The sequence below is a fragment of the Alosa alosa genome, chromosome 3, assembly GCF_017589495.1.
Source record: "Alosa alosa isolate M-15738 ecotype Scorff River chromosome 3, AALO_Geno_1.1, whole genome shotgun sequence".
NCBI classification, from domain to species: domain Eukaryota; kingdom Metazoa; phylum Chordata; class Actinopteri; order Clupeiformes; family Clupeidae; genus Alosa; species Alosa alosa.
In genome coordinates this window covers 15,596,237-15,620,647 of record NC_063191.1, presented here as the reverse complement: position 1 = coordinate 15,620,647, position 24,411 = coordinate 15,596,237, and the positions used below count along the sequence as shown (strand labels likewise).

The window sequence follows — 24,411 nt, the reverse complement described above, 5'->3', positions numbered from 1 at the left end:
TTTTCATGGCTAATTCTTAGCAGAGGCAGCCTTTCTAATCTTTGGACAGATGGCTTATCTGCAGGGTTAGAGTGGAGTCTGGTTGACATTTCCAACGCTGATTTTTTTTCTCTATTCTCTCTCGCTGTTCTCCCCCTTGTTGTCCACAGTCAGCTCCGGAGCAGGAGGTGGTCTACCTCTTTATTCCAACTCAGGCTGTTGGGGCAATTATCGGCAAAAAGGGCCAGCACATTAAGCAACTCGCACGGTTCGCCGGAGCGTCTATTAAGGTAAGAATCGGCCGCCTGTTTACCTCTGCGCGCTCCGAGTTGTCGGTGCGCACGGTTGGCCCTGTCCAGCCCCCGTGTCTCTGTTTTGGCACACTGTTGCCTTGACCTCGGCCAGACGACTGTGATAATTGCTCTGGCCAATTAGAGTGCGGCCCAGAGAGAGAGAGAGTGGTCGGAGCTCTCGCATGCGATGCAACGATGCGCTGGACGGTGTCAGAGTGGGCAGACACTCAGAGGAGGGGAACGCGAGGGCCCCTTTTGACTAATGCGAAAACACCTCCCTCTTTGCGGTTGCCAGCCGGACGCTGAGTCACACGAGGATGTTGTAATGTTTTTGCCGTCTTGACTCACGGAGAGCCATCCGCCGAACAAATTGAACTGGCGGCCCAGGCATTCCTCAAGAACCCCCCCACCCCATCCCCCAACCATTTTTACGGCCACTAGGCAGGGTTCCCAAGCACCATGAAAACACTGGAACGCACTGGTGTTTTGAGACAAACTCATTTAAGCCCTTGGAATTTGCCGAAATGTGACTGGCGTTTTATGGCTCACTCTGTTTTTCTGTTGTTGTTGTTGTTGTTGTTGTCCTCTTCCAGATTGCGCCGGCAGAAAGCCCTGATGTCACCCAGAGGATGGTGATCATCACAGGGCCCCCAGAAGCCCAGTTTAAGGTGAGGGCCCTCCTAACACATCCCCATCTGCACACACACAATAATTAGGGCAGTCAGCAGCACCAGCCATGTGATTGATGTTACCCATACCGTAAGGTGTGTGTGTGGGTGTGTGCGTGGGTAACTGTGTCTGATAGGATGGGTTATGTGTGTGTGTGTGTGTGTGTGTGTGTGTGTGTGTGTTGGTGTGTCTATGGGGTGTGTCTGCAGTTATTGTGGGCATGTTATATCTGGAAAATATGTTGTTTTCTCTATCCTTGAAATGTAACACCCATGTTGTTAATATCTGATGAAACTCGTAATGTGGAGTCCAATAGTGAAGTATAATTAAGATGTGTTTGTCCACGACAGGCTCAGGGCAGGATATTTGGGAAGCTGAAGGAGGAGAACTTCTTCACGGCGAAAGAGGAGGTCAAGCTTGAGACGCATATCAAAGTGCCCTCTTCTGCCGCTGGCAGGGTCATTGGCAAAGGTGGCAAAACGGTGAGGATTCACAAAGAGGCTCAACAGACAGCTGTCTGATAGGGTTATGGCCAGTGGCACTGACTGTTGGACCATATTGCCATTAGGATGCGTTGACAGGATGTGGGCAGTAGTGTTCTATGGATCACTGAAAGAAATGTCACAGTCCAAGGAGGAACTGTCACAGGTGGAGATGAGTTTGTACTTTCCTTCAGAGTAGCTAATAGTCTGTATATCGCATTGCTCTTTACAGGTGAATGAATTGCAGAACCTCACCAGCGCAGAGGTCATTGTGCCTCGGGACCAAACACCTGACGAAAATGACGAGGTCTTTGTCAAAATCAGTGGGCATTTCTTCGCTAGCCAGGTGTGTGTGGATGCTACTCTTATTTAGAGAAAATGTCTGTGTACGATGTCGTACATGTTCATTCTTCTACCTTGCATTACATTTTAGTCTAGGTCAATTTTTAAAAGAAATTAACCCTGAAGGCAAATCATGTTAATTGGCATACAACATTTTTAGGGGTTTTGAAGGTGAAGCTAAATTCACATCTTCTGTATGCCAGGCTCAAAAATTTCCCATAATGCTTCAAAATGGAGAAATCCAATATGGCCGCCGCCAGGTCAAAATCTAATTAATCACTTATCTTTTGGACTGTACAAGGTAAAAACCTGAATGTAATGTGATTTTATAGGGTTTCACATGTAGGGAATTCAATGCCATGCTCAGATTTAAGATCAAGACTAGAGAAAATGCTTGAAATGAATGTACATGGTTAAAATTGTTGTCTCGGATAATGAATAATTCATGAAAAAAGAGGACCATGAAACAGGTTGATGGCTTTCTGAAGAATTTACTTGAAACATGTTTAGAAACAAAGTTGATAACCATATTTTAACTATCTATTTATATTTATCTGTATTTTAACTATTTATTTAGTATTTGAAGAAAATGCTTGAAACTCTTAAGCTAAAGGCCTATGTTTAAAACTGTTACTACTAGATTTGCCTACTAATGAAATATTGTACCTCAGCCTATTGTTTTGATGTCCAGTGTGCTATGATGACATGTTTGCCCATCCCACCCCTACCCTTACCAAGAGGGTGACCAAGACTAAGGACATGTTAATTGATTTTAGACACAAAGACTGTAACCACACAAACCCGAACCAACAGATACAAACACTCCTTCATACCATCTGCTGTTCAGTTACTGAACTCTAGGACATGGAGATAACCCTCTGCCCCATACACTTCTCTTCCTATTTATTATTTTTAATTCTGTGCTTCGACTTATTTTAATTCTGTGTTTTGACTTATCTTGTGGAAGCGTATGTGTGTTTATATGTGTGTGTGTGTGTAACCTTGCATGCTACCTCTGCAAAATAATTGCCCTTCTGGGACAAATAAAAACTACTACTACTACTACTACTACTAGTGATAAACCCACGAAAATAAATTACCTGATTTTGACCTGGCGTGCATGTCACTGATAGGCTAGTCAGTGACAGATTCGAAACAAAGCGGCAACCATCAAAAGCTGAGTTAAGATCAAATCTCCAGATAAAATGTCCAGATCTTGCGTTTTCATGAGTTTTCGATCGTCATATATTTCATTTCCATTCATCACAGAGTTCCCAAAATCACATATAAGGTGTGTTAGAGTGTCTAGTTTCGTAATTAAAAAAAAAAAAGCTAAAAACGTAATATTACGTTTCTGTCACTCAATGAGTTAAGAGCTCCAGCACATTTATGTTCAGCCGCTGTAGCTGCCTGTTCCATGTCCCCCTGATCGCTCGCCCGTCGCATACCCCTCCTCAGCCAAGGAGGCTGGCATCCGTAGTCACCACCTGCCGGTGGGCTACTAGCTACTCTCCCCAGCGGGGCTCCGACTGGGAGGTTCTCGGGGGCACGCCAATAGGCAAGAGCTCTCCAGCATCTCCGATCCACCCGAATGCACTTGTGTCTGTCCCTGACAGGATGAGCGCGGAGCGCTGCGAACCATGCTTGGAGATCCCACATGTGTAGAAGGCCGAGGGGAACCGCATGCGAAGCTGTCGCCATTAGCTCCAGAAGGCACTGACATTGGCGCACGGTGACCATAGCGTCTCGGCGAAAAACGCTGATGCAGTGCTGAAGGCCTGCCTGACGTGCCTGAGACAATGTCACTGTCATGCCCACCGCATTGAACTCCAGTCCCAGGTAGGGGATTGCCTTGCCCCAATTCACCTGGAAACCCTGCCACTCGAGATGGCCAAGCGTCTCGGCTACATGCTGTTCCAGAAGGGCCCTGAAGTCTGCCAGTAAGACCCAATCGTCCAGATAATTCAATATGCGAATACCTCGCCTCCTGAGAGGGGCCAACGCTTCCTGAACGACCTTGGTGAAGGTGCGGGGCTCTAGAGCCAGCCCAAAACATAAAACCGAAAACTCCCACACCTCGTCCTCGAACGCAAAGCGCAGGTATTTTCTGTGCCGAGGATGAATCGGAACATGAAAATATGCATCTTTCAAGTCTATCGTGACCATCCAATGCCCCTGCTGCACGCTCTGAACAATACGCTGCAACATCAGCATCTTAAACGGAGTCTTTGATGCGTTCAGTGGCCGGAGGTCCAGAATGGGCCGAAGGCTGCCATCCTTCTTGGGAACTAAAAAATACTGACTGTACACCCCTCCATCCACTGGCCCCGCGGCACCAGGCGTATGGCCTGCTTGGCCGCTAGCTCCCGGATCTCCCTGCGGAGCGCATGAGCGAGACCCTTGTCTGCCTGATGCCCGCGAAGACAGGCGGAGCACGGGCGTACTGTAGCTCATACCCGTGCTCCAGGGTATGGAGAACCCATTGGGAGTTTGTGCACTTCCGCCACACCGCAATGTGGTTCGCCAGACAGGGCGGCCGTGGGTTTAACCCAGGCCGACCCACTCAAGGCATCCACGTCCGGAGCCACAAAGCCTGGGGCTGGCTGTGTGTCTACTGCAGACCGTAGCACCGCGGTAGGCACATGGGCTTGGCTGTGCCTTATCATGATTATTGATTGATATTTTTTTTTATAGAACCTTTATTGAAGAAACAAACGACAGAAAAAGCGGAAAAATTAGCGAGAGGTATTGAAAGAAAAAGAGAGACTCGGCGGCAGTCGTCTTCCTCCCTGGCAAGGCTGAAGCCGATGACACCCGTCTCCCTTGTTCCGCCTATTTCTCCCGATATCTGCGCCTTTCTTCTTGCTCGCAAGACCGTTTTGTTTTTTGTTTTCTTGTGGGAAACTTCAAGCGACGTCTCTGAAGAAAAAGTGATTGTTGTTGGCCGCGGTGGCTTAGACCGGTTTCAGGTCCCTAACAACCGTAGTCAAGAACGAACTCGGGAGGACAAGCACTACTTGTTTACACTGACAGCGCATAGAAAACAAGCTGGCTGAACTTGATATAAGATGAAGAATAAAAACATATTGCCGAAATATTTCGGTGTAGCCGAGTCTGGATTGTTTTCATCTAGAGGTGTAGCGGATTTACCTATGAAAAAGCAACGGATTTTACGGAAGGTAGGCTAAACATGTGGCCAGTCACTGTAAAGTTAGGTTAGGCTTAAGCTAATGTTAACGTTAGGGCTTTGACTGCAGAAACAATTAGTTTAGATTTAGTGAGAACATTACTTACTCAAAGGGTACATAATGACAGGGGTGGACAATCATTTCCCCCTAAGGTCAGAGGATACTTACTTTATAAAGTAGCCTATGCTGGCCACACATTGAACGATTGACTGAAATAACGTTACAATGCACAAAATGCATTGTGCTGGATGTAAACTGACAGGACAGGAGCCTATGACGGATTAGCTACAAGCTAGGCTACCTTATAGTAGGCCTATGCAATAACGTTACTTGCAAGCCCATGTCTTCTTTCTTAAAACAACTCAAATGGAGTGTCAACTTTAGGCTATCCTGCATATTGTAATTTGCGTGAAATGTAGGCTAACGTTAGCCTCCGTTCTCATGGATCATAAGTCTCTCATTAAAATGATATACTGAGAAATATGATAAAAAAAAAACACTTTGTTAACGTCACTACCCTATGTTATTTAGCCTACATGACTTGAGTTTTTCCTCTTGAGCATGAAGATATCATTTGTGGCATAACTTCGTAGCTTCATAATGCATGCTTCGTATCCAAATGTCTAGCACCTAGGCCTGCCTACTTTATTGGCGTTTTAAACATTTTTAGCTTTGAACGGACACATCACAAAAAAATGAAATGTCTCCTGTACCACACAGACACTTCCGTCTGCTTTTTCCTGCCAAAAGTTAACAATTTTCAAGCTCCTTGCGTCTTTCTCTCAATGTATTGCTATACGGCTCTGGGTTTGCTTGTCCTCCGAGTTAGTCCTTAACGATGGTTGTTAAGGACCTGAAACCGGTCTATAGCCGAGCCGTTTTCGCGCCAACAGAACCTTAGCGGGACCTGTGAGAGAACTTCAATTGCGATCATGTGATCGTGGAATGTATTAAATAAATAGTTAAAATACAGATAAATCATATAAATAGATAGTTAAAATATGGTAATCAACCTTGCTTCTAAACATGTTTCAAGTTGATTCTTCAGAAAGCCATCAACCTGTTTCATGGTCCTCTTTTTTCATGAATTATTCATTATCCAAGACAACAATTTTAACCATGTTAAAACATTGTTGTTATATGTTATACATTCATTTCAAGCATTTTCTTTAGTCTTGATCTTAAATCTGAGCATGGCATTGAATACCCTATATGTGAAAACCTATAAAAGCACATTACATTCAGGTTTTTACCTCGTACAGTCCAAAAGATAAGTGATTTAATTAGATTTTGACATGGTGGTGGCGGCCATATTGGATTTCTCCATTTTGAGGCATTATGGGACATTTTTGAGCCTGGCATACAGAAGATTTGAATTCAGCACCCTTCAAAACCCCTGAAAATGTTTTCATGTTGTCAAAAATTAACATGATTTGCCTTTAGGACATTTTCCATTTTCCAAAATCCTGCCTAGTCTATTTCATCATACTGTTATACGAACACACACAAAAGGTGATTTTATATATATATATATATATATATATATAATAAAAATAATACACCCTGGTTTACACCAAACATGCAGTTAGACACTTAGAACTGCAACTGCACAAAAACTTTGCCATTCTTTTTGTTGAGATGAGACCAAGATAAATTTGGTCAGATTGGGTCAAGCATGTTTGGCGTTCACCTGGCCAGGAGTAGCACACATAATTCACAGTCCCAAAGGTGAAGCAGGGAGGAGGCAGTGTGGTGATATGGGGCTGTATTGTATTAGTGCAAAAAAGTGTTGCAGAAAAAAATTATAAAATGTATAGATGGCACTCTGAATGTGTGTGAATACTCTATACCAAATTACTGGCTGGCAAAAGAACTCCCAGTGTCAAGGAGCTTGGCAGAAGAGGAGTAATCCATCATGATAAGGATTCAAAGCACAATGACGAAATTATGCAAGAGTTTTTTTCTAAAGAAAAAAAAAGAAAACTGTACCCTGGCCAAGTGCATCACTTGACTTGAAATAAAAGAAAATCTTTGGGATATTTTAAAGAGTAAAGCAGCACAATCCGTTTAGTAAAGAGTTGCAGTAAAATCTTTCCAGGAATGAGTGTGGGTATTCTCTAATGTAGTTATGTAGTAGGCTATGCTAATAAATGTCCATAAAGCCTATGACATCTTCAAAAATGCCTGATAATTCAGGCTCAGAAATTGTCTTTTTTTTTTTTTTTTATGCCTGAACCATGTGTAAATAAAAATCAAAAAAACTAATGTAGATTGCTCACACCCAAATTATATTTTATGTGAAGAGTAGCATTTATGTAATTTGTAAGATAGAGATAGTCTTTACTCCAGAAGCCTCCATCTCACACACACACACACACACACACACACACATACACATAATACAGTGCCACTCAAGTAGGCTACCCTGGTTGTAGCCCGTTCATTATTTTATTCAAGGAAGTAATACCTTTGTCTTGTGACTCAACTCTAGATTTCACATACTGTACAAGACATTCAATCACCTTTTGTGTGTTTTGTATTGTATAACATAATATGATATAACGTAATCGGATAATTTGATTTTCGCAGTGAGAAATCTAAAGCATTTGATATAGCTCTGGGAAATGAAAAACTTGAATAGATGTCTGACAGACAGGTGTAACACTGTATCTCTGTGTTGGAATAGAAGTGTTCCATGGAGTGCATGGAATAGTTCACTAAAGTATATATGTGTGTGTGTGTGTGTGTTGCAGACTGCACAGAGGAAGATCAGGGAGATCATCCAGCAGGTGAAGCAGCAAGAACACAAGCACCAGCAGGGGGGTCCCGTGCCACGCCACGCCAAGTGACCGGCAGGGCCGCCCCAGCGGGCACCAGCCAATGAATGTAGCCCTCCCAACTGGAGCGAGAGATTGAGCAAGAGAGAGAACGAGAGCGAGAGAGAAAAGAGTGGAAGAGAGCGAGACGGAGAAGAGTCAGAGGGGAACAGGCAAGAGGAAGACCAGCGGCATCGGGAACAAAAGAATAACCAAAGAACTTCACATGGGGGAAAAGGTGTGAGCCAAAGGCTAACGGGGCTAAGTCGGCTGCCAGCCTAAGAGGGCTGTGGATATATGCGGAGAGACATGACTGTTCAAAAACTACCACCCACACACACACACACACACACACTCTGTTCACACGTGCTAAAACATTGACAAAAAAAAAATGGAAAAAAAATGACAAAAAAAGAATTGGGTATCTTGAAAGAATTGGGTATCTTTTGTGTTCACAAGTTTAAAAGCAGGAAGCATCATCCTCCTGTGTTTAGGTTATCTCATTTAGTTGGACTAATATAGGCCTAACAACCACACTCACAAGAAAAGCTCTGTTCACACAGACAGTATGTACATTCATGCATAGTGTTTGAGGGATTGGTGTAGACTTAGGTACAGGTGTGGAATAGTGACTAAGATATTTTTTTAAAACATTTTTTTTTATTTCACCAACGGTTTTGATGCTAAGATTGCAAGTGTCGGTTTCCTTAGCAGTATTAACAAACGTTAGAACAAATATACTGTTATATACTGAAAAGATGTACTGTTAATCTTGTTTATACATGGAGTATATAAGCACTTATATACAGACTGATGTGTATATTTGTGTATACATATATAGTTGTATGTATATAACAGTATATTTTTTCATAGATGATAAAGATCTTTTAAAAAGAAACTTGGGAGGGGATCTTGGGGCATACTTAGGGGGAAGAGTTTGATTCATATATATATTATTTGTTTGCATTTGAGATATTTAAAGTGAAACAAAGATACGCAAAAGCATTGACAAACTTAGAAGAGAGAAAGACAACTTAGTGGATTATTCGGAATCCATGTTATTCAGCCTGTGTGTGCCAACTGCTCTTAGTTCACATATCCAACGCTGGTTACTTGTATTTTGTTGTTACTAACGTTTCAGTCTTTTTGCTTAACTTTCTTTTTTCACTCTCGGGTGCTGTCATCAGCGTCAGCTGATGTCTGTGTTGTTGTTGTTTTTTGCTTTCTTTTGTTGCGTCACAGTGAAATTCCACATTGCCTGTGATATTACCTTGCAGCCTTTTTGACTTTTTGACTTTTACACGGCTGATTTGACTGCCTCTTCTCGGTTAAGAAGACATGAGATAAATCATTACAGAGAGTGTGAGACTGTAGGCCTATATATACATATATACATATACACATTGATCATCCATACGAGGAGAGTGACCGCTCAATTAGATATTTTGTCGTAGGAGGGGCTGTTGAAGAATCTCAAATCGAGCGTGGAGTTTGTCTGTCCCGGTGCGTTTTGTCATACCCTGAGCAGAGGGAAGCAGTGCAGTGCAAAAGCGTGTGACAGAGGAAAGGGTGGCTGGGTGGGATGTGAGGTGGGGGGTAGGGTTCAGTGAGGAGTGGATGGGCGCATGCGTGTGACAAAGGGGTTTTGGACATTTGTTGGAGAGAGAATTAGTATGACCTGTGGTACACATACACACCAACCCACACACATACACACACACACACACACACACACACACACACACAACAGCGTTTGGCTTTAAACCTCTTAGTCAGGGAGCTTCTCTAAGTGGCTTGACAGATGTGAATGTAAATATGTACCACCTGCACTATGTGTCTTAGTGCAGTGGTTGGGCCAGCCAGAATGTGTTTTTGTTTTTTTTTTAATCTTGATACTTTAAAATTTTCTATCATTTCAAAAAACAATCAAACAGACAAAAAGGACGAAAAATCTCAGCTCTTTTCACATTTTCCTCAACACCCAGGTACAGATTTATCCCTTTGTGCTTTTGTTTATTTTCATTTTGTTTATTCTTTGTGCGAGTGAAAGCTTGTGGCCTTAATTGTCACCAAGTCAGTAACCTCACCATGAGTTCCCCTCTCCTTCCCAACCTGCGAGCTACCAGCTGCATCTTCCAGACGCAAGGTTAATGCCAATACGCACAGCTTCCTCCATTGGTGTGTATGCGTGCGTGTGTTTATATTATATATATAAAGAGAAAGAGAAGATATTTATGAATCTATTTTTTTTTTTTCTATTTTATGACGATAACTATTACTGATTCGGGGGGACACTGCCATATTGCTTTGAAGGGAAGTGTTTTATTTTCTTGAGAAACTAAAAGAAGAATTTAAAAAATATGACTATGAATAATGACAGTATATTTTACAGGGCCCTTAAAGGGCTATGGTGGGACATTTTTATATGAGGTGGGATTTTTTTTTTTAGCTCTATGTTTGCATTCCCTCATAATATTTTCCGCATTCACTTGCAATAGTTTTGCATTTACCATTCCAAGGGAATGCAAAACTATTGTGAGGGGACCAAAAACTATTGAGAGGGAATGCAAAAGTTATTGTGAGGGAACACAAAAAACGTTGCAAGGGAATGCAAAACCATTGTTAAGAAAGCAATAGGTGCTTACAAAGTAAATTCCCACCCCAATTAAAAAATAATTACCCACTATGTCCCCATAGAGGCTCTGTAATAATTCAACGCTAATGGGGAGAAAATAAAACACATGAATCACCGCATTACTTTGATCAGGATGTAAACAGTGCGCATGTTAGTTTTTATGATCTACCTCAGGCTTCAGGGTACCTCAGTCCAATCTTTCATTCCCCCTTTTAAACCCCCAAACCTTCTCCCTCACAAAAAAATATTTTGTATGCCTTTTAAAACTAGTTTTTTAAATTTCTTTTTCTTTTTTTTTTAAATAAAACAAAAAGATTGCAAGTTAAGAGTTGACACTTTTATGTCCAGTTGGCTGGAAATGGAAGGATGGGTCTTGAAGCTTTTTGAACACGTAGTGCACCCCTGTCTTAGTGGACGTTCACTCTGTCTCTGGTGAAACAAGACAAGATGATTAGTTATGTTTTTTTTTTTTTTTTTTTTTTTCAATCTTGTTATTAGAATTATTTTTTTTATTTTCAAATCAACCTCTGTAGCATAGGATGAATGGGATTGCAGGGGTCCTTACCAGCCCGGAGTGGTTCTGAATATGGGCGCTGTGTGCTGATGTCATGATCAAAGGCAAACAAACAAAAATTATACAAATAGAAAACAGCAATTTTTTAAAATAATAAATTGTCTCACGGATAACTGTCAATATTGCTTCAGACCAGTTGACAAACGTTCTACCGGTTTTAGATTTTGTTTTTCCTATACTGACCTAATCACCAAGTTAAACTTTTAAAAAGAATGTGTGTACTTGATAAGTAGGACCTAAATTAGCCAAAAAAAGAAACACACTGATACTATCTTGAACAATGTGTAACACTCAGTTGTCATGTATAATGAACCACGCTTGTCTTTTTAGGGTGTCACTTTGTCTGGATAAAGAGCAAACTGTATATCTGTAAACATGTACTATAGACTCACAAAATTTCAAATTTCTTTTGTTTGTTTTGTACCGGTTGGTTCATTCGTTTGTGTGTGTGTTTTATCTCTGTAACCACCCTTGTACATCCATGCTCTGTGAAGGAGAGGTTTGGCCAGGTGTGTGAGTGCCTCCTCTGAGGTCTCCCTCCCTGGACTACTCACTATCAGACTCATTCTCCTCACCTTGATGCTGTGCATGTGTGAATGACCTCACTCACCTACCTTACGGCTGACATTTTAGACCTTGATGAAGGTAACATTTTCAAAGGGAGGGGATAGGTCAATAAAAGACAGAGTACAAGAGGAGACAAACTCAATGTTGTGTGCGTTTACTGTAAAACGAGACAGAAAACATTATTTGGCCCGTGGGTCATATTGTTTCACTGTGCTTTTTTTCAATTAGCACACCTGGTCTGTGATGTAAGGTGTTAATTATGTGTGAAAGAAGCAGCTCAATGCACATTTCCCTTGAGATATGATTTTAAAACAATGAAAGTTGTATCTACAATCAAACAAATTCTATAGCTGTCAATGCTGCAGGAGTTTGCTTTTGTTGACTAATTCTAATTAAGGTGAACCTTAATTGCTCTTTTTGACTAATTAAGGTGAACCTTAATTGAACTCACTTTTGCATGTCACTTGCATAGGTTAAAGGAGTCATTTTGATTTAAAACAAGCTGTTGTCAGATCTGTGAATTCTGTGAAAAATATACAATGCTGCTGTATGTCCCAAGTGTATTTCTGGGAAGTTCCAACCCCTAAATCTCCTTTGTATACACCGACTGATGTAGACACCCAACACCATCTAGATTATTTCTACGTAACAGCATTTCCCGCCATTTGTAAGTCTATTCCTAGGTCTGATTTTCATGGCTCTTTCTTCTATACTGACAGATCTCCCTTGCGTCTCGGGGCTTTTTCTTATAGAGACTGAGGCCAGGTTGCATTACAGTGATGGTGGTAGAGCTGAATCGTTCAGGTGTTTGAAAGCTGTTAACAGTATTGCTTCAGGAGTAATGTGGTAGACACAGACACAACATGTAGTCAACAACAAAGCATTTTAATCAAATCTTTCTACAGTGATTCTTAACCTTTTTCTCAGAAATGGATGATTTTTTATTTTTTGTAATGTATGTTAGATATGAACAGATCGCCCATCTAAGCCAGAGCAAGGCATTATACAAGAGTTGTATCAGCCGCCACATCCATTGATGTCTTCATAACAGTGTGTCTTCTATTGTGGTGAACCAGCTGTCTTGTCAATCAGTGTAATGTAGCTCTGAAATGTAGCTGGGTTTTCTTTGCTCAAAATGTTTGTTCTAATCTAGACTACCAGGTGGTATTCAGTGTGGGGTGATAGTTGTAGTCTACATGCAAAAGTGGAAAATGGGAAAGACACACAATGCTGTTTCATCCTCTCCAGTGCTCCAGCTCCAGTGTATGAGAGGGTGCAGGCATGATGCTTATTCCACCATCACTTAAATATATAGCATGGAGCAATAGGATAGCTCACACTCATTCACAACCTCGTGTCACTATAGCGGCACTTGCAAGGCCATTTTTCCCCTGCTCTTTTTGTTGGGGTCCTTTCGTCATCCTTGTACGAGATTCCACAGGAGACATTCGCACGAGCAGTCATTACGCATTCACTAGGCTCTGCTTAAAAAGATCCGAGTCATTCAAACGCTTCACCGGTTTTAACCTTTTTCTACACCCTAGTTTAAATGGAGGATTCATTTCTGAACAGCGACTTTAAATACCTTGAGTTGTCCCCTGTTCTTTTGAAGCGATATGGGGTTGGTTTCTCAGCCCACTGCACTGCCACTGAACGCCCCCCCTGCAGACATACGCAAACAAGCACGCATGATGATCCCAGTTTTAACCTTGGTAGGGGGTAACTAGGGTGTTGTGATGAGAGCTGACTCATGATCACTCTTTTTTGCTAACAGCCATGCTGTTGTTTTGAATAGTAGGTGAACTGTACTGCTGATCAACATGGATCTGAGCAATAAAAAGGTCTTTCTAAAAAATGTAAGAGCAGTGTGTCCTCGTGCCTTTGATTTAGAATTGAATAATTCTCAGGAAACTATTTGTGGCTATCCCTCATTTCTATCTAAAGAAACAGAAAAGACTCAATTACAAAATATTAAAATTATATTTGTAACTATATTACAACAGTAATTAGTATACTGACACATTATGATACTTCTCCATTCTTTTCATAGGCTTCTTTGTGCGCAACATCATTGGTGGTGTAATATGACATCAAAAGGTCTAACCACTGAAGGACCTTCGAAGAACATAACTTCTAAAGCAAGACAAACAATAATAAGCACATTTGCTTTAAATGGTCTTGTGTGTTAGATGACTACACAAAAAAACACTGCTAAATGGATGGATCCAGAGACCACTTGCGCATCTGGAAGTACTAAAAAAAAAAAAAAATCACCCACAAACCCAAAATACAATTATATATCATATTAAAAGAGGACATATTCAATTTTTATTTGGAGATAGATCCCTTTTTTAAATAAAAACATCACAATTTAGATCCAGGAGGCACTTGCATATCTGAACATATTCTATAAATGGCAGTTTAATACAAAGACCAATACCAAATGCTTTGGATGCAATTAAAAAGCAATCCCTTACATACATCAAACATTATAGCACATACAAAATACATACATTTTTGTTGTTTCTATTTGCAACTGAACAACCAACAGGTGCGTTGGGTGCAGTTTGTATTTTGCATTAATGCCCTCACCATCAGCCATGGGAGAACCAATGTCAAGTTAGTCATGCAGACTTGGACCTTGAATCCACCTTCAGTTGTGGGTTTCCTATTACAATGGCTAGTTCATTAAAAATTCAGCCAGTGTCTTGACACTTGACTCCCAAGTATAAACAAAAGTTTTAAGGAAACTGGTTTGTCAGACATCAAAGCCTGTGATTTAAATAAGACAGCTTTAGTCACATAGTCACAGATTCACAAAGCCCACATCAAATGATTGAATTGTGATAATCAAAATGACAAACACACAACATCAATGTTGTTCTGACCAGTCTTAGGGCCATTCACACCAAAAATGATAACTATAACAATAACAGCTAAAAAGTATTGCTCTAGCTAATATGAATTACAACGTCCACTCCACACATGAATTATAACGATAATGACATGAAGAACAATATCGCTGGGGATCACTTTCAGAGCGATTTTGAGAAGGATAAAAAGCTGACATCAAATCAATCACATTTTAGACATCACATTCACCAACAAGAGACTTCTCTTATCGTTGGTCTGTTTGGATACTCATATTGTTATAGTTATCTTTATAGTTATCGTTCCTGGTGTGAACGACCCTTTACACACCGAAATACAACATTCTCTATCAAATCTAGGCAGATTAAATGTATGGCCATAGCTCCTTTGGAGGCACATCTTGCTTGGTCCACACTGTGGACATCTGCAGCATCTGCAGCAATTAGAACACATTCTCATTTTCATCACTGGCGCTCAGCGTTTGACCCTAGCCAGACTCAAACAAATATTAGGCCACAGACCCGAAGTGAACACTTCATTCAGTCTTTCCCTCATTAAAAACACTACAAAACCACTCTGTGTGGCAGTCCAGTGCTGGTGTTGGTGGTAGTAGTGACGGTGGGCATCACTGGGGGACGTTTATCTGTTCTTGCGGTCCTGGCTGACTCCGTTCTGCTCTACGCCATCCAGCTTGAGGCGGCTCTGGCTGTAGCGGCGGATCAGAGCCCCGGGCAGCAGGGCCATGCAGGCGATAGCCAGCAGCTGCATCACCGTGCCCCAGGTGAACAGGTCGTCCAGCGAGGTGAGCTCAGACAGCATGGAACCTGTCTGAACGCAGATGAAATTGTACGGCATCAAACCTACGGGGAAATGAAGACAGTCAGTGGAAATGGAACTGAAATTCATACTTGTGATTCAACACACAAAAAAAGTAAGTGAGATTCACACTCGTGATTCAACACAAACACACACACCATATCTTAAGATGGTCATGTGTGTTTGGAATTAAGAGCAACTCTATACACTACTTGACTTACTATGGGCTCTGTTGCAATGAATCACAATAATCTACTATGGGCTTCGGGTTGCAATGAATCACAATAATCTACACTAAATTTACAAAAACAGGCCTAGTCTATGAAAATAATTGCTATCACTCAGATCTTGGATTAACATGATACACAGGATTTACACTTGTGATGATGTGAAGCTGATAGACAATTGTGTATCAAAAGAAGAAAAAAAAAAAAAGTTTGCATAATGAAATGCTTTTGAATAAATTTTTTGCAGCACATCGCTTTTACTATCAACCCCCCTTTTTGACAACTGACATATCGGTTTTACATATCGGTTATCGGCCTCCTGTTTCGGTAATAATTGATATTGGTATCGGCCCTGAAAAAAACATATCGGTCGATCCCTAACCGCGGTATCAACGAACAGGAAACTGGTTTGCCGACTTCAAGTCAAGTAGCTAGTGCACAGAGCCCATTGTACTGTAACATTGGAATATGTGCTTACCTATGAAGATGGAGAGAGCAAATAACGTGACCGGGATGTTGAGGACTGGTGCCGTCATGTTCAAGAACCAGTTTGGGCTCATGGGGAAAAATCGAAGAAAAAGCAAAAAGAACAACAAGCTGTCCCTATTGTCCTCCACCTACAAAGCAAATAGTAGATGCAGAAGGAAATAATCAATTGTGTAAGCTACTACTACCACCTGGTGGACACACAGACAAAACGCAATTTAAAAATAAAAAAAAAACAGACCAAAAAATATTTTTGATTAAAAGGTCAAATTGATGTCCCAAGATTGGTTATTAGTGACAATGTATGTTTTGCAATGCTTATTTAACATGGTATGCTTACTGTTAACAAGAAATAGTAGCCTTGGTCACTCAGTAAGTAACTCACTTGCTAAGTTATTTTGCACAACTACAATCCTGGGAATAATGAATAATATCCAAAGAACATATAACCCAAAACACCACAAGACCACAACTAATCATTTTTCAAGTTGTTATCTACACACCTTTTTCTGAAGCATGGTTACTTTGTCTGGAAAGAGCCTTATGATGTGCTGCTTGCCAAAGGCTTGAGAAAGTAGGTAACAGAAGGTTGCCCCCGTCGTGGTCAGGACACAGGCCAGCAGCAGCCCTTGCCATGGCCCGAACAAAGCTCCGGCCAGGATGTTCTTAGAGAAATAGGAGAGGGTGAGACTAAGTATGTGTGTGTAAACAACAGGCAGACACCATAACACCTGTCGAATCGCATCAGTGTTCTTGCAGTCGTCTCTAAGTTGTGCTAGCTGGGTGAACTCGCTTAACAAATGAAGGGCCATAGTAATGGCTATGGTGCATGTTTCATGTTTGCATGGACAAAGCTCTTACCAGAAATGAGGAGCCAGGGATAGCAAATGACTGCTTGTATAGGTACGCACTGCAGAAGATGAGCAGCACGTAAGACGTGTGCTCCGTCCTGTAGAACTGAAGGAGTTCAGCCAACTCTTTGAGCTCCACCAGGTCTGACGGGAACTTCAACCTTAAGGTATGCGAGAAAGACAGTTGTCTCAGTTAATTTCCTACATCATTCATTCATTCATTCATTCATACATCTAGCAGGTCCATCAAACTAGGAACTGAGCAAAATAACTAACTACATCATTAGGTAAAAGGTAAAAACAGCAACTATCAGATAGGCCTACCATTTCTCTGGTTTAGTTAGGTTCCATAACTTTTGGAATGACTCGTCTCATACACTACTAGGCAAGAATGCAAAGCAAGAACGTCAATTCCTCACCTAGCGACGACTAGTGGCTAATAATTCCATATTATGCTAATATTAATCTATGTTGCAAAATACATTGAAACCCATACCCAAACACAAATAATCAATACTTGAATAAATTAAAAGATTTAGCAGATAACATTATTGTACAAATTACTGAATTTAGCAAACGTTGCCTAGCCTGCAATGCTAGTTTAGCAGGTTAGCTGACCTGTATTCCACTGTTCTGAAGATTTCCTGATTCTGTCCTTCATTATGAGATTGCTCCGCGTCTTCATTTTGTACCCTAACCTGTCGGCGAACAGGAGGTAGGTAGGTAGAGAGCAAATATAGGTAAAATGTCGCCCCAATTACCACCACAATTAAACCTAAGACAGAACGCATACTGTTGAACCAGTAGGGGATGGAACAGGAGCAGTATGTCAAGCTGAATACTAGAGCGTGAGTCACGTGACACACCAAGCTAAGGAATCATGTTTCCTTCAGAACGTTAGAATGGTGGCTGATCTCAAAGTTGCGAAACTTTGTAGCGCCAATAAGCATTTATGTGGACATTTTCAAAGTAGAGAGAACAGTCCTATAACCTCCTATAAAAGCTAGTCAAATCTGCCATTTTCCACAAATAGGCTGAAACGAAGAACCAAGTTAGCACCTCTCTGCTGCGAGCGAGCGGGCTGATATATAAAAAGATAGCTTGTGCAAAAGGTTTGTATAAGATGATTTGTAAATCTACTTCATATCCACCAGGAAGTTGCTGCGTGCGGACCACCCACAAACAAGATTGTGACATTCCAAAGTGCGGTTTTTCAAGTGGCAATATTTAGATCTCTGCCTGAGGCAAGATTGCCTGTTGAGGCATAATGGCTCGATATGCACAGGTACAGGGTTCTGTTGCATTGATCACATTGACGAATCCACCCGTAAATGCACTTAGGTAAGTTGTCGTCGTTTAACTCGTAGGCTACTTAGCTAAATAAAGTTAGGCTACCTTTGACCTACTTCGAATGTCGAGGTTAGTGGATACAATGTAGCAATATTGTAACAAGTTAGAAGCTCATTCAGGGTAGCCTACGCTTTGATAGACAGCATTGGATGTTTATTTATGCCCCTGGCTGGGTGTTCAATTTTGTGTTTGAAACAACGTGTTGCAAATCATTGCCTACACCTGTCCAAGTTAACCAAGTTATCTCTTGCCTTGACTTTACCTTGCAGTGCTGCTGATGACAGTGATTGTCAGTTGTGCAGTAAACTCATATTCACTCGATACACTTATCACTGTATGCTATCTGCTGTGTGTGTGTGTGAGAGAGAGAGAGAAAGAGAGAGGGAGAGATAAGCAACTTTAATCATTTGGACTTACGAACAATCACATGAATGTAAAATTAATATGAAATGATTAGGTCTGGATTGAACTGATATTTACAACTGCTCACTTTCTAGTGCTGCCGTACGCCTTGGCATCACAGAAGCGGTGACAAGAGCCCTCCGTGACCCCAAGGTGAAATCTGTGGTCATTTGTGGAGAAAATGGTGTTTTCTGTGGCGGTAAAGTATAGACTACTTCTAAACATCAACAGTGAACTGGTGAACACGGATATGTTAAAGATTAATTTTACCCCCCCCACACACACACACACACACACACACACACACACACACACACACACACACACACACACACACACACCACTGGACAACAGGGGCAGACATCCGTGAATTTGCCAAGCCAATGACTGGCCCTCCTTTGGTTCCCATGATCTCTGCCATTGAGGAAGGAGACAAGCCTGTGGTAGCAGCAATTGAAGGAGTGGCGTTTGGTGGCGGTCTGGAGCTGGCCCTTGGCTGCCACTACCGTATTGCTCATTCAAAGGTCAGTGTTCTGCAGCACGTTGGCCAGGTGCAATGTCCGATGCACTAGCTACTCATTACAATTTTAGCCTTTTTTGATAATCTGGGAATTTACAGAATATCTCATCTGTAAAGTGCAAGTGCATCTGTTGGTAATTAATACCTCAGTGTTAATTGCTAGGTAATTTAACCCTACACTATTCATGGATTTTACCAGGTCCCTTTCCACAGGTGTATAAAATCAAGCACCTAGATTATGAATGCAGACTGCATGGTGCTTTATTAATACACCTGTGGAAAGGGACCTGATGAAACCCATGAATAGACAAAAGAATAGGGGCGCCTGCCATTTCACCCACAGAAACGGCAATGACATCTCATTCTAAATCAGTGTTTTTCAAAGTGTGGTCCGGCGACCACTGGTGGTCGGCAAGCTATCCCAAGTGGTCCGCAAGCAGATGTGGTAAAATATAATATAGATGGGATGTTTGCAATATTGAACTAACAGTTCTGCAACACTGCCTATGTAAGCTGTGCCAGATTATATGAATCCTCTGACACAATAAGCAAGGTGCAAAGACAATAAGCAAGGTGGTTCAGTGACAAGGCCTATTAATATGTAATATGCTAATTAAGTAGGTATACACTTTTTGTTTTAGCTAGGTGGTCCGTGAGGGGTTTTTTTTATTGGTGAAGTGGTCCTTGGTCTCTTCGAAATCATTAATATGGAATTGGTCTCCACTTTTCAACTATTGCAGCTTCCACTCACCTAGAAAGGCTTATCACACAATTTTGCAGGGTCTGTAGGAATTTTTGTCCATTTATTAAGAATATATATATCATAAACATAGCCCATTACGTGATTTTTCTTCTAGTTCATCTCAAACATTGTTTTTGCGAGTTTGGTGTGGATGAGTTTGACTGGCCCACAGAGAACAGGTTTCTTCATGCTATCAAGCACCTTTGGGATGAACTACAAGACAAATCACGTAATGGGTTAAGTTTATGAAAATAGGCTATGTCTAACTGAACATGCATCTGAGAGAAACGTACACTTGTGATGTATGCTTGTTGTGATGCAGGCACGTGTGGGACTTCCTGAAGTCACCCTGGGTCTTCTCCCTGCTGCTGGGGGCACACAGCGTCTGCCTAGACTCATCGGGTTAGCTCCTGCCCTAGAGCTCATCACCACCGGTACGGAACACACCCCACTCACTGCAGCCATGAGAATACCTCAGCACAGCTGGTGGCCAGCAACAACAACAACAACAACAACAACAACAACAAAACAAAAGCAAAAGCTGTAGCTCACTAGTGTGAATGATGCTATTTTCTGTGTCTTTTTTTTATTCCGACCATGAGTTCCTTTGAGTAAAGATGAGGATGTGCATATCCTGAATTACTTGACATAGTCGCTCCTACATATCCTGGCTTGGCGTTCATGAAATGTATAGGATGACCAGACAATGCTAGGTCAAGCCTCGCTTTATCTCTTATCTTGGATTTCTTAATTCCGCTTTTGTGAAATACCCCTCTGGTGACGTGACAGTTGTGGTATTGTATAGTGTTGTAATGTGGTTTTGTATAATGTTGCAATGTGGTGCCTACCCTCACTTTGTTTTTGCAGAAAGCTAACAAAACAATTGGGGATACAGAGAGAGTAGGGGAGAGTAAAGCTTTTTGTGAAATAGCAGCTGCCGGCAACAGTTGTCTCTCAGACAGGAATATATATATATATATATATATATACAGTGTTTCCCAGAGAATTGTATAGTATATATAAGTATACTTATAGAATTGTATAGTATATATAAGTATATATACTTTTTTGATCCCGTGAGGGAAATTTGGTCTCTGCATTTAACCCAATCGGTGAATTAGTGAAACACAAACAGCACACAGTGAGGTGAAGCACACACTAATCCCGGCGCAGTGAGCTGCCTGCTTCAACGCTCGGGGAGCAGTGAGGGGTTAGGTGCCTTGCTCAAGGGCACTTCAGCCGCGGCCCCTGGTCGGGGCTCGAACCGGCAACCCTCCGGTTACAAGTCCAGAGTGCTAACCAGTGGGCCACGGCTGCCCACAAATTGAATTCCATGTGTGGTGGTTGGTTTGCAGAATTAACTTGAATGCAACAGTTTTTAACAAATTAGCACAGCTGGTTATGATGCTAACCAAATTTAAGCACAATTTAGTACAACCTGGAAAATCATTGTGTGGTGGTCAATGTTGATATTGTGGTGGGCCGCCATAAATAAGTCAATGTATGGGAAACACTGATATAAATGACCAGAAGAGGGTTCTGTATTCACAGTGCAGTTGTTGATTGTCTGGGAGAATGGGAGGTTTCTATTATATTATGAAACATTTTAGAGGAGGCATGCTTCTGGTATTGGCTCATATTAATATATTTTGTGGTGTAGATTGGTTTGGGAGGATCAACGTTAAAATGACAGCATCTGCCTTAGCTTGTTATAAACTCATAATCTTAGCGGTCTTAAAGAGCTAAGTCATAACACATTCATGCTTGTTGACAAACTGAGCTGATATCGTCAGTGTATAACATTATCTTTTTTCATCTTCACAGGGCGTCATGTGACTGCTCAGGAGGCGTTGAAACTTGGTATCGTGGACAAAGTGACTGACCAAAGTGCTCAGGACCTGGCTATACAGTTTGCCCAGGAAGTTATAGGTATGAGGTATCTAGGGTCTGCTATCTGCATTAGATCCATGATTAGTCTGTCATGAGAAATCACTGGGTCAGTGTTACCAGCCTTTTATGGTTTACTTCCGTCAGTGTATCTGTTTACATCTTTGGTCATCATAATCTAAACTTGTGTTGCAGGCCAGCCCCTGCTGCCCCGCAAGCTGAGCACACAGCTGACTCCGTGCCCTCCAGATGTTGATACCATCCTGGACGAGGCCATGGCCAGAGTGAAGCAGCGGGCAAGGGGCGCCATGGCACCAGTCGCCTGTGTCCAGGCTGTGAGGGCAGCTGTCAACTTACCCTACCAGGCTGGCATGCAGAAGGAGCAGGAGCTGATGGCCTTCCTGTTCCGTTCCAGCCAGGCCCGTGCCCTGCAGTACTGCTTCTTTGCCCAGAGGGCTGTTGGAAAATGGAGTCTTTCCAGCGGGGCTCACAGTGGCAACAGCAAGCCAAGGCCTGTGACCAAGGCAGCCGTCATTGGTGAGAGATGCTTTGTGGTCAGTGATTATGAAATAGATTGGTAATAGTCTCTGCCAGTATATGTATTGACCCTTTCAACAATAAAAACAAAAACAATGCTTGAACGTTCTATTTGGGCCCCAATCTACTTCCTCTGCATTAAGATAACATATGGAATGTTAAAAAGGAAGTCTTGTGGGGCCAACTATGATGCTGATAATGGAACTCTCTTGAAAGGGTCTATATACCATCACCTATTATGTATAGGTTTTGTGTAAACTTGTGTACACTTCCCTGGCCTTCACCACACTATTGTCAGCCACTGAAGAGTCCTTCTGTGTCTAAACAGGCCTTGGCACCATGGGAAGGGGCATCACTGTGGCTCTTGTGAAGGCTGGGCTCTCCGTTGTAGCGGTGGAGACGAACAAGAAGCAATTGGAAATGGGGAAACAAATGGTGTCAGCAATGCTCAAGCACGACGCTCAGAAAATGAACGCCGTTCCGCGCCTTGACCTTCTTCATTACACGACAGACTTGAGCGAGCTGAAGAACACTGACCTGATCATCGAGGCTGTGTTCGAAGACATGGCCCTCAAAAAGGAGGTTTTCAAGAAGCTTTCATCTGTGTGCAAACCCGATGCCGTCCTCTGCACCAACACCTCTGGCTTGGATGTGGACGAGCTGGCCAGTGTGACAAAGAGGCCGGAGCTGGTGGTGGGCATGCACTTCTTTGCCCCGGCGCACGTGATGAAGCTCCTCGAGGTCGTCCGCGGAAGCCGCTCGTCCCCCGAGGTCATGGCCACTGCCATGCATCTGGGCAAGAGGCTCGGGAAGGTCAGCGTTGTGGTGGGCAACTGTTCTGGCTTTGTGGGCAACCGCATGCTGAGGCCCTATCTGGACCAGGCCAACTTCCTGCTGGAGGAAGGGGCCACGCCTGAGCTGGTAGATGGGGCCCTGGAGGAATTTGGCTTCCCCATGGGGGTTTTCAAAGTGTCCGACCTCTCCGGGCTCGACGTCGGCTGGAGGATTCGGAAGGAGGCCGGGCTGACCGGGCCGAACGTCGACCCAAAAGATCCCTTGCGGAGACGGCAGGGTCGCCGATACAGCCCTCTGCCTGACCTGGTCTGCGAGCAGGGCCGCCTGGGGCAAAAGAGCGGCCGAGGGTGGTACCTGTACGACAAGCCCGGGGGCCGAGTTGCCACGCCAGATCCAGACATCCATAAGCTCCTGGAGGACTACCGCGTCCGGCACGGCATCAGACCTCGTCAAATTGGCAGCCAGGAGGTGTTGGAGCGATGTCTTTTCGCCCTCATCAACGAAGGCTTCCGTGTCCTGGAGGACGGCATGGCCATGGGGCCTGAGGGCATCGACATGATCTACGTGTTCGGGTACGGCTGGCCGCGGCACAGGGGTGGGCCCATGTTCTACGCCGCGATGGTGGGACTGCCCAGAGTGCTGGAGAGGCTGGAGTACTACCAGCAGGTCCACCCAGACGTGCCTCACCTGCAGCCCAGCTCGCTGCTACGCAGGCTGGTGGTGAATGGCAGCCCTCCTCTCGACAAATGGAGGGACTTCCTCCAGAGACCCCACAGTCAACTTTGAGGTGTTGGGTCTGAGGTAATTTTAATCAACCAAATCCTTTGCACTACTAACAACAACGGCGCTTAACATTCTCAGGCATTGTGTCAGAATTCAGGTGTGGTTTTGAAAATATCTAATAACTTCAGGCAGATTTTTTAATTATTTCTTTAATTCGGTGGCCATGGTGGAGCAGCCATAATGTCACTGACTGATGGTTGGTTGACCCAGATTTGATTCCTGCCGTTGAGAGTCTGTCGCTTTGAATAAAAGTGTCTGCTAAATATCAGTCACCTGTAATTCAGGCATGCTTTCAGCCATAATTTACATAATTCTAAATGTAAATGCAAACACTGAAATAAAACATTTTTCATACTGTTCTCATGATTTGTTTTCATTGATATATCCCTGAAGATATTGATTTCTTTCTCATTAGATATAAATATATCATGTCATTGTGCAGAGTACAAGTACAGAGACAAAGAAGTGCAGTTTGCGTCTAACCAGAAGTGCAAAAAAGCAGAAAAGTGCAATGTGATATACACAGTATAGACAGGTGGTACAGTATAAACAGTATAAGACAGTGCAGTGTGGACAGTAGTATACAGTTAAGAAAACGG

General features: G+C 42.6%; 3 protein-coding genes across 6 annotated transcripts in view; 2 read left to right on the top strand and 1 right to left on the bottom strand.

The window, feature by feature from the left end:
- igf2bp2a (insulin-like growth factor 2 mRNA binding protein 2a) overlaps nt 1-10,608 on the top strand; it is a 54,832-nt gene extending 44,224 nt beyond the window's left edge. For both annotated transcript variants that reach the window (XM_048239209.1, XM_048239210.1), the window contains 5 exons: nt 150-269; nt 866-940; nt 1,292-1,423; nt 1,656-1,769; nt 7,707-10,608. In XM_048239209.1, coding sequence (XP_048095166.1) covers nt 150-269; nt 866-940; nt 1,292-1,423; nt 1,656-1,769; nt 7,707-7,802 — 537 coding nt within the window. In that variant the 3' untranslated portion in view covers nt 7,803-10,608. The remainder of the gene's footprint in view (nt 1-149; nt 270-865; nt 941-1,291; nt 1,424-1,655; nt 1,770-7,706) is intronic.
- A 3,242-nt stretch (nt 10,609-13,850) lies between these two features.
- Nucleotides 13,851-18,015, bottom strand: tmem41aa (transmembrane protein 41aa). 2 transcript variants are annotated; one of them, XM_048239744.1, is made up of 6 exons: nt 17,937-18,015; nt 17,415-17,494; nt 16,807-16,957; nt 16,449-16,610; nt 15,938-16,076; nt 13,851-15,276 (listed from the first exon to the last, which is right to left on the bottom strand). In XM_048239744.1, the coding sequence occupies exons 1-6, from the start codon at nt 17,991-17,993 to the stop codon at nt 15,056-15,058; spliced, it is 810 nt and encodes a 269-aa protein (XP_048095701.1). In that variant the 5' UTR covers nt 17,994-18,015; the 3' UTR covers nt 13,851-15,055. The 2 variants fall into 2 exon arrangements, with proteins under 2 accessions (XP_048095701.1, XP_048095700.1); XM_048239743.1 differs by lacking the exon at nt 17,937-18,015 and having other exon boundaries at nt 17,415-17,886.
- Nucleotides 17,933-24,171, top strand: ehhadh (enoyl-CoA, hydratase/3-hydroxyacyl CoA dehydrogenase). Of its 2 annotated transcripts, XM_048239741.1 has the most exons (7): nt 17,933-18,137; nt 18,644-18,747; nt 18,903-19,072; nt 20,133-20,244; nt 21,635-21,739; nt 21,893-22,234; nt 22,563-24,171. In XM_048239741.1, the coding sequence occupies exons 1-7, from the start codon at nt 18,064-18,066 to the stop codon at nt 23,813-23,815; spliced, it is 2,160 nt and encodes a 719-aa protein (XP_048095698.1). In that variant the 5' UTR covers nt 17,933-18,063; the 3' UTR covers nt 23,816-24,171. The 2 variants fall into 2 exon arrangements, with proteins under 2 accessions (XP_048095698.1, XP_048095699.1); XM_048239742.1 differs by lacking the exons at nt 17,933-18,137; nt 18,644-18,747 and having other exon boundaries at nt 18,770-19,072.
- The last annotated feature ends 240 nt before the right edge of the window (nt 24,172-24,411 follow it).

What these genes read in the sequence shown, in the direction of transcription:
- tmem41aa (XM_048239743.1), bottom strand. Translation starts at nt 17,587, where the DNA reads ATGCGTTCTGTCTTAGGTTTAATTGTGGTGGTAATTGGGGCGACATTT. An exon ending in TTCAGAACAGTGGAATACAG is followed by an intron (nt 16,958 to 17,414) that starts GTCAGCTAACCT and finishes GCATACCTTAAG; the next exon opens with GTTGAAGTTCCCGTCAGACC. An exon ending in TAACCATGCTTCAGAAAAAG is followed by an intron (nt 16,077 to 16,448) that starts GTGTGTAGATAA and finishes TTTGCTTTGTAG; the next exon opens with GTGGAGGACAATAGGGACAG.
- ehhadh (XM_048239741.1), top strand. Translation starts at nt 18,064, where the DNA reads ATGGCTCGATATGCACAGGTACAGGGTTCTGTTGCATTGATCACATTG. An exon ending in CCACCCGTAAATGCACTTAG is followed by an intron (nt 18,138 to 18,643) that starts GTAAGTTGTCGT and finishes CTCACTTTCTAG; the next exon opens with TGCTGCCGTACGCCTTGGCA. An exon ending in GACCAAGGCAGCCGTCATTG is followed by an intron (nt 22,235 to 22,562) that starts GTGAGAGATGCT and finishes GTGTCTAAACAG; the next exon opens with GCCTTGGCACCATGGGAAGG.